The sequence below is a fragment of the Capra hircus genome, chromosome 15, assembly GCF_001704415.2.
Source record: "Capra hircus breed San Clemente chromosome 15, ASM170441v1, whole genome shotgun sequence".
NCBI lineage: Eukaryota > Metazoa > Chordata > Mammalia > Artiodactyla > Bovidae > Capra > Capra hircus.
The window spans coordinates 27,941,122-27,954,575 of record NC_030822.1 but is presented as its reverse complement, the minus strand read 5'-3'; the positions used below and the strand labels follow the sequence as shown (position 1 = coordinate 27,954,575).

General features: G+C 46.7%; 1 protein-coding gene across 2 annotated transcripts; it reads left to right on the top strand.

Moving 5' to 3' along the window:
* LOC102190037 (2-acylglycerol O-acyltransferase 2) lies at nt 269-13,094 on the top strand. Of its 2 annotated transcripts, none has more exons than XM_018059333.1 (6): nt 269-433; nt 4,995-5,173; nt 8,050-8,254; nt 8,569-8,743; nt 11,370-11,569; nt 12,834-13,094. In XM_018059333.1, exons 1-6 carry the CDS (start codon nt 343-345, stop codon nt 12,986-12,988), a joined length of 1,005 nt encoding a protein of 334 aa, XP_017914822.1. In that variant the 5' UTR covers nt 269-342; the 3' UTR covers nt 12,989-13,094. The 2 variants fall into 2 exon arrangements, with proteins under 2 accessions (XP_017914822.1, XP_017914823.1); XM_018059334.1 differs by having other exon boundaries at nt 343-484.

The following is a 13,454-nucleotide window of genomic DNA, read 5'->3' as shown; positions in this document are numbered from 1 at the left end:
TGTAAGTGTAAAGAGTGCAGGATTGCCGTATACTTGCTGCTTCAATTGCCCAGTAATGGGCAAGATTTGAGCAAAGGTGATCTGGCAGAAAATGTATTGCCTGAAGATTCCACTGCACTTCTCTTTTTCTGTAGTAAGTTTAGTCCAAGCCAGGTGGTTTTGAATATTTTACCTAGGATACTGTTCCCTGCCAGGGTAGGTGCAATGGGACTCTATGGCTGACTGGACAACTCCCTCCACCCCCACAAATGCTTAGCAACCTCTGGCAGCAACAAAACCCAGCAGGTGTCTCAGACCACAGCAGAGCTCAGAGAAGCCTCCAGAGGAAGCAGAGGAATCAGCATGGTGGAGTTTGCACCTTTGTTTGTGCCACTGGAACGCAGGCTGCAGACCTTCGCGGTCCTGCAGTTGATCTTCTCTTACTTGGCCCTGCGTAAGGAAAGCTGAGATGGATTTGGGAGGTCATGGACACCTGCCGTTTCAGGTGCACATGGTGCATTGATGGGGAAAGATACAGGTCCTAAGGTGGATGCTGAGCTCAGTGCCTGGGGATCACCTGGGATGAGGGACATCTTGCTCACAGGGCCTTGGGGGAGCTTTACCAACAGGAGTGTGTGTCTGACTGTCTGTGTCCACCTCAGCTCAGCCTGGGACCTGGGAGTGTCCAGAGGAGGACAGAGAGTCAAGTAACCTTGGGCCTGGAGCTAGAAGGAGGGGGCTGAGAAAAGGCATCCAGACCTTCTGATGCCAGGAACAGTAGCTTGTACCTTGACTCTTATCTCAAGGGCAAAGGGGATCCCCCAGAGGACTTTACGTACAGGAGTGACAAGGTCCAATCTGTGGGAGACAAGCTGTAATTTAGGGATCTTCTTGGTTGGGGTGTTGGGGGAGACAGATAACAGGGAGGAGTTGTTAGCAAGTCAGATTTGGGTCTGCTTGTGGGAGCACAGTAAAGCTCCTATACTGACACTGGGTTGTGATGAAAAAAGTGTAGGCTTTATTACAGGGGACAAGCAAGGAGTCCAGAGAGTTAAGGCTCAAAATGCCTGAAACCTCTTTGATTACCAGGAAACGGTTTCTAGAGAAGAGATGCTGGGTGCATGATCAACTCCTAGAGAACTGTCTGATTGCTTGGTGGTGAGGTAACTTGGAGTCACCATCATCAGCCTTCAGGTTTCCCCTGGTCTGAGTCTATGGGCTGGTGAGCAATTTCTTCCACCTGCTGGGAGTTCAGTATCTGCAAAACTGCTCAGTGATGAGTCTCAATATTAACTATGGCTTTTGGGAACAAACCAAAAATCTTTGAATTTGCAGAATGGTTGAGCTGTTATTTATTTTCTTGTTTGGGACTGTTTTCTTTCATGTTTATGATTTCTCTTTATAATTTTATTTTTGAATTTTGGTGAGGACTTAGGAAGCTGAGGATTTTCTACAAATAAGAGGCAGGTAGAGGACATGAGGGATCTTTCCCAGGAAGGCTGCATGTGAAGTTGTTTAGTCGTGTCTGACTCTGTGCGACCCCATTGGCTGTAACCTATCAGGCTCCTCCAACCATGGGATTTTCCAGGCAAGAATACTGGAGTGGGTTGCGTTTTGCATAGGTTCTGCTCAATTACAAGGTCACAATCTATATCAGATGTCACCTCATAGACCCATGATTGAAAACTTAGCCCCCTGATTGTCTTTGTGTTTGTACAGTGCCAGCCCATGAGTGAAGTATGGCTTTTACATTTTAAACGTTTGTATTTTAAATGATTATGTGCCTATGCAAAATCCCCCATGTTGCCTCTTGAGCCCCACTGTCTGAAATGCTTACAATTTGGCTCTTTAAAAGATTACTTACCCTGGTCTAGGGAGGCTGGCAGTGGGTAGAGAAAAGGGGCTGTTTTCCAAAGATATTAGGAGATGAATCTACAAGGCAGAATGTACAGGCCTTCAGTAAAGTAAGTTTTCCCAGGAGGCCAGTAAATGTTGCACATATGCGCATATGAGCAGATGGTTCATGCTGGCCTAGCGCAGTTCTTTGGGGAGGGGCAAAGATGTGGCCAGAAAGGTCAACCGGGACCTGTTACTCAGGACTCAGGCCCCAGCAACAAGTACTTTCCAGTGGGTTACTTGTTATTCTGTTTCTTTCCTCTTCTCTAGAATTCACACACTCACGCAGGAAGGTAAGCTCCTTTCAGATAGTTGGGCTTGTTCTCATCTGCGTCTCCATCTCCTAGAAGAGTTAATGTTGATAAATGCTTGTTGAATGAATGAATGTTGGGAGCATGATATGGACATAATAGAGTTGAAACTACTACTCATCCTGCTAGTTTTCTGTATGAGGTTAGCCAGCCTGAACACCCTCTCTGGGTCTCAGTAAAGTGGGATTTTACATCTTTCCTTCTTGTCGTTATGAGGGGAAAGAAGGTGTTTTCTTTCTTCAGGGGCAGAAAATGCACCCAAGTTAGGGTTTTGCCTGCTGACAGTACTTAAAGAAGAGGCCAGAGTAAGGGAGATGTTTAGATGGGGGAGTTCTTTCTGATCAAGTAGAAGTGCCCACCTTTTAAAATTCTTTTTTCTCACTAAAAAGCAAATACATGCTATTTTAACACATCGAAACAAAATGCGTGTTCTAAAAGTTAAGGATTTCCCCCAAATCCTACCCTACAACGACCACTATTAACAAGTTGGTTTTATTCTCTCGACCTGGATGGAAGTTCTAATTTCGTGGGTACATAGGTTCAGTTTAGGAAGATGAAGAGTTCTGAGATGAAGGTTGATATAGTTACACAACAATGTGAATTAATTTAATTACACCAAATTGACTCTCAAAAATCATTTCAAGTATATGTCCAAGAGAGGGGTTACTGGGTCCTATTGTATTCTAATAGTTTCATAAGAAATGTCTATACTGTTCTCCATAAGGCCTCTGTCATTAGCCCATTATTTGAAAAGATGCAATCTCCCCAGTGTTCATAACAGCACATTTACAATAGCTAAGACGTGGAGCCACCATTTGAGTAATGCATAAAGAAGTTGCCATAATACAAGCAATGGAATATTACTCAGTCATAAAAAGGAACATATGAACGTCATTCTCAGTAACATGTATGGACCTAGAGATTGTCAAACGGAGTGAAGATAGCCAAAAAAAGACAAATATCACATGATATCACTTATATGCAGAATCAAAAAGAGGTACAGAGTAGTTATTTACAAAACAGAAGTAGAAAGAAACCTGTGGTTACCAGGGGATGGGGGGAGGATAAATTGGGAGATTTGGATTCACAACACTACTGTATATATAATAGATAACAATAGAATCTGCTACAAGCATAGGGATCTCTCCTCAGTGCTCTGTAATGATCTGTATAGGAAAGGAATAAATTAAACACACACACACACACACACACACACACACAAAGAGTCAATATGTGTATGAGTTAACAGGTTTATTTTTCTATACAACTGAAACTAATACAACATGTAAATGAACTATAATGAAAACTGAAAACCAATAATAAAATACCAAAGAGTCATTTTGATGACTAGTATATGGTAAACATATTTTACCATCATTATAATTGAAAGGACAAAACAGAGCGCTCCAAAGACAACCCTGAAGCCAGCACCAGGAGGGCAAGAATTCCTGTCCGTTGTTCACGGCTTAACCACCAGCACCTGACAGGCTGGAGGTGCTCTGAAGAAAGCGAGCCTCTGTGAGCCCCAAACTACTTTGATTTATGCATTTTGTTACTACTCAGACTGGGCTTCCCCAGTGCCTCAGCAGTAAAGAAACTGCCTGCAATGCAGGAGCCACAGGAGATGTTGGTTTGATCTCAGGGTCTGGAAGATCCTCTAGAGGAGAGTATAGCAACTAACTCCAGTACTCTTACCTGGAGAATCCCATGGATGGTGGAGCCTGGAGGGCTACAGTCCATAGTGTTGCAGAGTCAGACATAACTGGAGCAACTTAGCGCCCACACAAGCACTATTCAGACTGGGTCAGAAGTCCACTGCTGCATGAAGCTGGACATGAATGATAGTCCTGGTTTACCCTACTTTCAAATGGACTACAGTTGGGGGATGAACTTCTTTATGAGTATGAGCAAAGGGTGTTCAGTGGAGGGAGTGGAATGGAGAGGACACAATGTTCTCTAACATCGAGGCTCAATTAGCATCAGATTAAAGACAGTCGCAAAGACCACCTGACCCTGAGTCAAAACCAGGATTATCCTGTGAAGGGACTCAGAATCATAAGTCTGGGAGGAATTGTTCACTGGGGCTGTCTCTAGCCCTGCTGCAGTCCTGATGAACAGACCAGGCCTGAGTTGCCCTCTTCCTCCCTCCTTCCTTCAGCAGGACAGGGCCTGGCAGCAAAGGAAAGAGCTCAGCAAAAGCTAGAGCTCAGGGATTTTTATCAACTGAGCAACTTAGCGTAGCTGGAACATGAGGTGCATGTAATGAGTGAGAGTGGAACAAGAGAGGGTTTGGACCACCAGTGAGGAGCTTGAGTTCTGGCTGAGTTGCTTGAGCTGAGTGTCAAAGTTATAAGAAGTCATGAGGGGTCTTTAACTAAAGGGGGAATGTGGTGGGATTTATCTATGGAAAGATGGGCTGGGGGTAGACAGGAAGTGGGCTGGGGGAGATAGAATACCTTTTCTCTGGGGTTCTAAAGAATGGATACCAGAAAGAGTTCATCCAGTCACATCTCCATTAGGCCTCTTTTGAGCATCTGGTGTACAGACAGAGAGGGAGGTGGAGGGGGAAGACTCAAGTGAGTAAGCGATCTGGTGCAGTGGGACAATGCGAGTTTGAAATTAGGCCAACTGGTTTAAAATCCAGGCTCTCAATGTTTACAGCATTCTGTCCTCCTCAAAACCTTGGGAAGCTGGTCTCTTCCTCCTAGGAGGAGGGCTGGAATGGACAGTGCTGCTAGGGCTGGGTATATGGGGAGAGCTCGTTCCTTCATACCTCTGACCACTGATGGTTCCTGCTTCCCTTCCCAGACTTGATCTTCTGCGTAGTCTTCATTGGCCTCCTGTTCACAAGATTCTGGATGATCAGTATCCTGTATGCGATCTGGTGGTACCTGGATCGAGACACGCCACGGAAGGCGGGCAGGCAGATTGCTTTCATAAAGCACTGGACCATATGGAAGTACATGAAGGACTATTTCCCCATCTCGGTGAGTGAGGGGCTGACTAGGGAGTGGTCAGGACCATAGTCCCCATGTGTCCATGGGGAAGTGTGATCCTATGTGCAGGGAGCAGAATACTGGGACGGGAGCAGGCGACAGGCTTCTACCACTATGTGGCTAGGGGAAGAATCAGCTTTTGTCTGACTAACTTCCGTGAGGTGAGGCCACTATGACAACTGATGAATGAACAGGATTTGAGGAACCCAGTAGGCCATGTAGTGCCACACACTTATGTATCTGACAGGTGTGAATCCCTCCACAGTCTAAGTTTGGTGTGAAGGAATCTGTAATGGAAACAAGCTTTCAGAGCATCTGGCTGACATTTTATCAGATGATGATACTGATACCCTGATAGGGAAGAAGGTGTGAGCGAGGATACAGAGCAGGTTCTTTGACTGCTTTTAAAGTGTGTGCATTGGCTCAGAGAATAGGAACAGAGCAGAGAGCCCTCAGGGTGTATCCTGCCCCTGTGTGTTTGAATTGTTACGTGTCCTTGGACAGAGTTGTGTTCATTCTGAATCTCAGTTTCCCCAGGGAGCCACTAAACAGCCACTTCCTCCTCTTCTGCCTATCTCTTAATCCCTGATCTCTGGCTCATGGTACCTCAGGTCCATTTTGTACCCTGGAGCCTGGGCCCAAGGATCAGTTTGTAGGGATGCAGGCCCTTGAACTTCAGTGAGCTGACGTTTGCTCCATTCCTGAATCCCAGACAGGCTAAACCCTTGGATGTAGGCAGTTGTGATGGTTAATTATCTAGTGGGGACAGGAGGAGGAAGGCAATGTGGACACAGAGAGGTGCCAGGCAGGGACAGGTGGCCTTCTCTGGACACAGGAGAGAAGAATGGATACTGTGTCACCTCTGTGAGTAGACATCATAGGTTGTAATCCGGGTCTGCAACATGCCAGGTGTATGACCTTAGGTGAGTTACACACGCTCTCTGAGCTTCAGTTTCTTCATGTGTAAAGTGGAAATGCTGCCACATACATCATTGGGTTGTGTGGATTCCATGAGACATCAGATGATCTGGGGCTTCTGAGGACAGCATCTGGCTCTCCTATCACCTGGAACTGCTGTCTTTTGCACATCTGGCAGAAAACTCTGCTGAGCGTCTCTGTGCCAGTCTTATCTGTGTCTGCTCTGTCCCTCCTGTAACCAGGTATCTCCTCCAGAGTATTTCTCGCATAAGACACTACTGACGTTGTAGGAAACATCTTTGCAGAAATTTCATGAGCACAGGGTTCAGGATTGTAGGCCCCTGCAGTCCTGTGGAAGAACAGCTGCAGACGGCGGGCAGTACCACCGAGCGGCCAGCAGAGGGAGAGATGACATGCACTTTCACCTCCCTGTCCTGGACTGTCCCTCAGTCCTGGACTGAGGCCTGCAGGAGGCGCTGTGGCTCACACAGTCTGACTCTTGTCACCTCCCAGGACAACTTCCAAGTCATCCACACACCTCAACAGCGCAGGCCCTGCAGGGATCTTTGGTGGCCATGGATAGGGGGGTTCAGGGAGGCTCTACTGGAAACAAGTGTACAACCTTAGAGTTGTCAGGTGTTTTGTTCCAATGCCTTACTGAGGATTGTATTCAGAGATAGCCTCTCAGAAATCTCTGAGGAGCTGTTCTAAAAGGGACAGAAGTCAGTACTTACGGGGCTTTGTTGGAAAAAACAAAGCCAAACCAGCCATGTAGCTAAACATCAAAAGATTACTGCCAGTCAAAACGCAGACATCTCCAGTTAATGATTTTCATGTTTTTCTACATATGGGGAGAAACAAAATCTGGGCTCACTGCAATATTTCCTGCATGTGCATCCTCACTCTCTGACAAGTATCCTATTTTCTTCCATCCTGGATTCCTTTCAAGGCCCATTGTCAGTTGCAGCTACAGTCGTTGCTGACTTGAAGGCAGGCAAGCAACATTCTTTGTGCTAACAATTCTGCTGGGGTACTCCACTCACAGTCCTTTGTGCTGTGACTCTATGAGCTAGAGCCTAATGGTAGAGTTTCTAGAGAATTTAGGAGACTACTTCTGAGCACTGGAGCTTTCTAAATGCATCTTACGGGCTTCCTAAAGAGGTACTGGTGGTGAATCAGGCAGTGTTCCTGGAGGACAATTGATTCCCTCTCATCCTTAAGATAATTTCAGGAGCAGGGTTTCTGTGTAATATATCATTATCCAGGAACAGCAGTGTCTACACAGGCCAAGGTCTGAGCAGGGGTGCAGTGCTGTGGTCAGGCTGTGACCTGGTGTCAGGAAGTGCTGCAGACTTGACAGGACACCTCCCTGACCCCTCTCCACCCACACCTGCGGGCATCACTAGAGACTTCATGGCCCTCCTCCCAACTTCTACCTTCAGCATCCTGGGATCTGTTACATTGAATCACAGGGTCTCAGGGGTCCAGCTCTTTATCCGAGACATGACTCCAGATTCCACAAAACTTGGTGACAGGGTCACTCCCTCTTGTGCTGGCTCCTTCATTCTGGTAGGGCTCTGCCTGGAACAAGGTCTCCCTTCACATGGGACAATGGCCTGTCTCCAGTCCTCTTTCCAGGATTCCTACCACTGCCTTGGACAGGGGTCTTTCTCCCAGGCAGAGGGTATTGGCCTCATCCATTTGTGAGTCTGTTCTCTCCCTTTCATTCCGTAGTCTCCCTGAGCATCTCCTCTGCTTCATGCTTGCACCAGGGACAAGGATCCTCAGACAGGCCATCTCTCACCACAGGACACTCACATGGGGTGTGATAGCACTTGGGCACAGCGGACACATAGAAGAGGTCAGCACAGAAACTTCGCAGGGAGACTGGAGTGGGGTTTGGGGGGGAGTGGGTGCAGCCCCGATTCACCAGATTGCTGTCCCTGCAGCTGGTCAAGACTGCCGAGCTGGACCCCTCCCGGAACTACCTTGCTGGCTTCCACCCTCATGGTGTCCTCGCCACCGGAGCTTTTATCAACCTGTGCACAGAGGGCACGGGCTTCTCCTCTGTTTTCCCAGGCATCCGCTCATATCTGATGATGATGCACTGGTGTTTCTGGGTCCCGATCTACAGGGATTACATCATGTTTTCAGGTGAATTTTTCCTCTCTTTCTATCCCAGGACTATGGGGGCTGAAGACAGAGGAGGGATTTTTAACGAGGATGCCCAATTGTTCTATACTTCTTCCAAGTGAATGTGTAGTAGACAAGGAGATGAGACCCAAAAGCATTTCCCACAGCTGTGTGCTCAGTGATGACCTTGGTGGGAGTATTGGGTAAAGGGGTACTGCTCAGTGCCTGTCATCAGGGGACTCCCAGCTGGGGAGTAGGGGAGAGCCCAAGTCACATACTCCTGAACCGTGCTTGCCCCCATCACACTGTACGTGACCGTTTTCGTCTCTCCCCAGGGCTGGTCTCATCAGACAAGGAGAGTGCTGATCACATTCTGAGCAGGAAAGGAGGCGGTAACCTGCTATCCATCGTTGTTGGGGGTGTCCAGGAGTCACTGACTGCCAGGCCTGGAGCCTACAAGCTGGTGCTGCGGAACCGCAAGGGCTTCATCAGGCTCGCCCTGATGCACGGGTATTGGGGAGAGGGCTCGGGGTTCAACTGGAGATTGGCAAGGATCGTAGTTTAGAAGGAAGACTGCAGAGGCAAATGCAGATCCTATTTGGCAGGCAGCATCTCCATTCATTAACAATGAAGATTTTATGTTGGTGATAGATGCACTGTCTCAGGCCCACATACCCAGAGAAGACTTTAGAAGGAAGAGTTTGTAACTAAAGGGATTACGTCTCTAATGTCACATTGCTGAAAGCTTGCATTATATCTAAGACCTAGAGAATCTGGGTGAATGGAGTTTGGGGCATAGTAAAGAGCTATTCTCCTATCTTTAAATATCAGTGAAGAATACAAACCTAGCTGGAAGAGATTTTCCCAGAAAGTCTGCAGACTTTTTTTTATCTTGGAGGATTCTCAGCAGTATTCTGGTTTGTCTCTCATGATCCTGTAACTGGAAAGGTTTAATTTTGAATTGGTGCTGGACCTGCTTCTGTGAGTTTAACCCTCATCTTGCAGCTTTTCTTACTGTAGGAACACACAATGGGCTGCCAAAGGAAAATAACCTGAGTTGCCCACCTGTAGAGAACAGTACAAAAAAGATCTTCACCACCCAGATAATCACGATGGTGTGATCATTCACCTAGAGCCAGACATCCTGGAATGTGAAGTGAAGTGGGCCTTAGAAAGCATCACTTACGAACAAAGGTAGTAGAGGTGATGGAATTCCAGTTGAGCTGTTTCAAATCCTAAAGATGATGCTGTGAAAGTGCTACACTCAATATGCCAGCAAATGTGGAAAACTCAGCAGTGGCCATAGGACTGGAAAAGGTCAGTTTTCATCCCAATCCCAAAGAAAGGCAATGCCAAAGAATGCTCAGGCTATCGCACAATAGCACTAATCTCTCACGCTAGTAAAGTAATGCTCAGAATTCTCCAAGCCAGACTTCAACAGTACATGAACTGTGAACTTCCAGATGTTCAAGCTGGCTTTAGAAAAGGCAGAGAAAACACAGATCAAATTGCCAGCATCTGCTGGGTCATTGAAAACGCAAGAGAGTTCTAGAAAAACATCTATTTCTGCTTTATTGACTATGCCAAAGCCTTTGACTGTGTGGATCACAATAAACTGTGGAAAATATTTAAAGAGATGAGAATACCAGGCCACCTGACTTGCTTCTTGAGAAATCTGTATGGTCAGAAGCAACAATTAGAACTGGACATGGAAGAACAGACTGCTTCCAAATAGGAAAAGGAGGACGTCAAGGCTGTATATTGTCACCCTGCTTATCTAACTTATATGCAGAGTACATCATGGGAAATGCTGGGCTGGAAGAAGCACAAGCTGGAATCAAGATTGCCAGGAGAAATATCAATAATCTCAGATATGCACATGACACCACCCTTATGGCAGAAAGTAAAGAGGAACTAGAAAGCCTCTTAATGCAAGTGAAAGAGGAGAGTGAAAAAGTTGGCTTAAAGCTCAACATTTAGAAAATTAAGATCATGGCATCCTGTCCCATCACTTCATGGGAAATAGATGGGGAAACAGTGTCAGACTTTATTTTTGGGGGCTCTAAAATCACTGCAGTTGGTGATTGCAGCCATGAAATTAAAAGACACTTACTCCTTGGAAGGAAAGTTATAACCAACCTAGATAGCATATTCAAAAGCAGAGAGATTACTTTGCCAACAAAGGTATGTCTAGTCAAGGCTATTGTTTTCCCAGTAGTCATGTATTGATATGAGAGTTGAACTACAAAGAAAGCTGAGTGCTGAAGAATTGATGCTTTTGAACTGTGGTGTTGGAGAAGACTCTTGAGAGTCCCTTGGACTGCATGGAGATCCAACCAGTCCATCCTAAAGGAGACCAGTCCTGGGTGTGCATTGGAAGTACTGATGTTGAAGCTGAAACTCCAATACTTTGGCCACCTGATGCGAAGAGCTGACTCATTTGAAAAGACCCTGATGCTGGGAAAGATCGAGGGCAGGAGAAGGGGACGACCGAGGATGAGATGGTTGGATGGCATGACTGACTAAATGGACATGAATTTGTGTAAACTCCTGGAGCTGGTGATGGACAGGGAGGCCTGGTGTGTTGCAGTCAATGGGTCGCAAAGAGTTGAGTGCAACTGAGCAACTGAACTGAAAGGACTGTAAGGATATACTAACACATTCCCATGCCTGAGGCTTGCCATTCTGGGACATTTGCAAGTATCAAATAGTCTGTTTAGTTTGTGTTCTCACCTATATCCCAATCTATGATCCATAAAGAACTTGGCAACCTGGCCCTTTAGCATGGTTATTTGGAAGCACTAGCCTGCCATCTTCTTGGTCAGCCACTCCGAATAAAGTCCCTTCCTGTCCCAACACTTTGTCTCAGATTCACTGGCCTATCTTGTGACAAGCAAAGAGAGCATGGACTCAGTAACAATCCAAGTGCCAGTCATTGACCCTGAAAAGAGCCATGACCTGCTTGAAGTTATAAAAGAAGCCCTGGCAGGTCTGGGAGACACCCTAGGCCTCCTACTTTTGTCCCAGGGCTCTGTCCTCTGTTCTAGTTCCTGCTCACTAGGTCCCTTCAGGAAGCTAGGTGGCCAGCTTATGCCTTCTTGTCCATGCACACGCCCTCTCTCCTCTCTCCCTCTAGGGCAGATCTGGTGCCGATCTTCTCCTTTGGGGAGAATGACATCTATGAGCAGGTTGAGAACTCTCCTGGTTCCTGGTTGCGGTGGTTTCAAGACCAACTTCACAAGAGCATTAGAGGTTCCATCCCTGTCTTCTATGGCCGTGGAATCTTCCAGTACAGCTTTGGTCTTATGCCCTACCGCCGACCCATCACCACTGTGGGTGAGCCTAGACCCGGGCTGGGAGGGGAAGGGCTATAGAGTAAGAGGCTTGGGCTTGTGCATCAAGGAGATCTGGACATAGAGCTGTACACCCTTGACTTTGAGGAGCACGCTTTCTGGTGTGTGAAACAGACACACCGTCAAGTAAGCCTATGAAAGGCAGTCTAGAATGAGAAGAGTAACAGGAGCACAACGGCCAGGAGCCTCTACTGATCACTGTGCCCCTGCTTGTGTCAGGCACTGCACTGGCTCCTTACATGCAGCGGCTTAGTTTTCCCAACAAATTGTGAGGAGGGCCTCTCCTCCCCATTTTATTGATTGCAAACATAGGCTCACAGAAGGTAAATCACTTCCAAGAGATCACCCTGCCCTTGGTAACAAAGTTGAGGTTTGATAAGGGTATTTGACTTTTTATTATGCAAGAGAAGGAGGGTATAATTCTGACCACAGAGTCTAACGACAATAATTGAAAAAGGTGGGTACAAGGCCTTTGCATGTCTGTTAGAATTGTGTGTAAAATAGCAATCAGCAGGCTCCAAAGGAGAGCCAGAGGGATTTCCTTGTAAATAATGGGCATGGGCTTTATTCCATAGACTTAGCACCATTTTTCAACTATTTGCTTTCTTCTTGAATTCCAAGTAGTTTCCAATGGCAGTACTAATAGAGCTGTTCATCTCTACTCACCCAGTCATTCCTTTGTTGAGTACAGGCAAGCCCCTCTATCAGACTTTCTTTGCATTGTGTGGTGCATATTCATGAATGTTTATAGTGCTGCTACCACCAGACCATTCCCAAAAGAAGACATGGCAGCTGCTTTCTGATCCACCTTCTCCCATAGATACAAGCTTTTCCAATCATGGCATCTGAGAATCCCAGATTCAACTTTCCCTGAGGCTAAGCGCACATCTCCAGGGCTTACACCCTGGTACTGATTTTTCCTGGCTATGTGACCTTGAACGAGTTATTTAACCTCCCTGAGCCTCATTTTCTCAGAAGTCAAACAGGAATAATACCAGGTTATATCTCCATAGGATTGTTAGGATAACGTAAGAGATAATGCATGCAAATGCCAGCTGGCTGTATTGTTGATATATCAGAATCTTGAAGTTGACCCAACATCTTAGAATCTATGAGGCAAAATAGAATTGAAAGGGAGGGAGTTAGAGTGCTTACCTGCTCAGATGACCATTTTAGTGGGAACATCAAGATCCCTGCGCCTTCAGTGGTTCCTATTCTGTATCACCACTCACCTCTGTGTCTTGCAGTGGGGAAACCCATCGAGGTGCAGAAGACACTGCATCCCTCCCAGGAGGAGGTGGACAGGCTTCACCAGCGCTACATGAAGGAGCTGGAAAATCTCTTCGAAGCCCACAAGCTCAAGTACAATGTTCCCAGAGATCAACACTTGGAGATCTGCTGAGCACCTCCCCAGATGAAGGGTGCCTCCAAAAGGCAGGGCTGGCATTAGGGAGGATGGAGGGAGGTGCTGGAGTTTATGTGAACAAAAATATGGTTTAATGTGTTAAGCACTGATACTGGAGTGTTTGTTAAGCAGTCAGCATCTCCATGAATACAGAGAGCCAGGAGCTGCACAGCAAGGGTCCAACACTACACAGCACTGCTACCTGACATCCCTCTGCATCCCCAGCCTGCCCAAAGGGACTTGCCCTTGTGAGAAGATCTCCCACCAACACCCAGGCTGACTCAGACAGCCTGAGGAGCACAGGTATTTTCAGGTATAGTAGAGAGACTCAGAGGCCCTCAGGATTGGGCAGAGCTGGAGTCTCCTCCTAAAAGCAGGCTGCTGTTGACCTGGAACAAGTTCTCAGACATCATTACCCACAGGGGACAAAGGACCTGCTGGGGCCTAACCTGGTGACACTCCT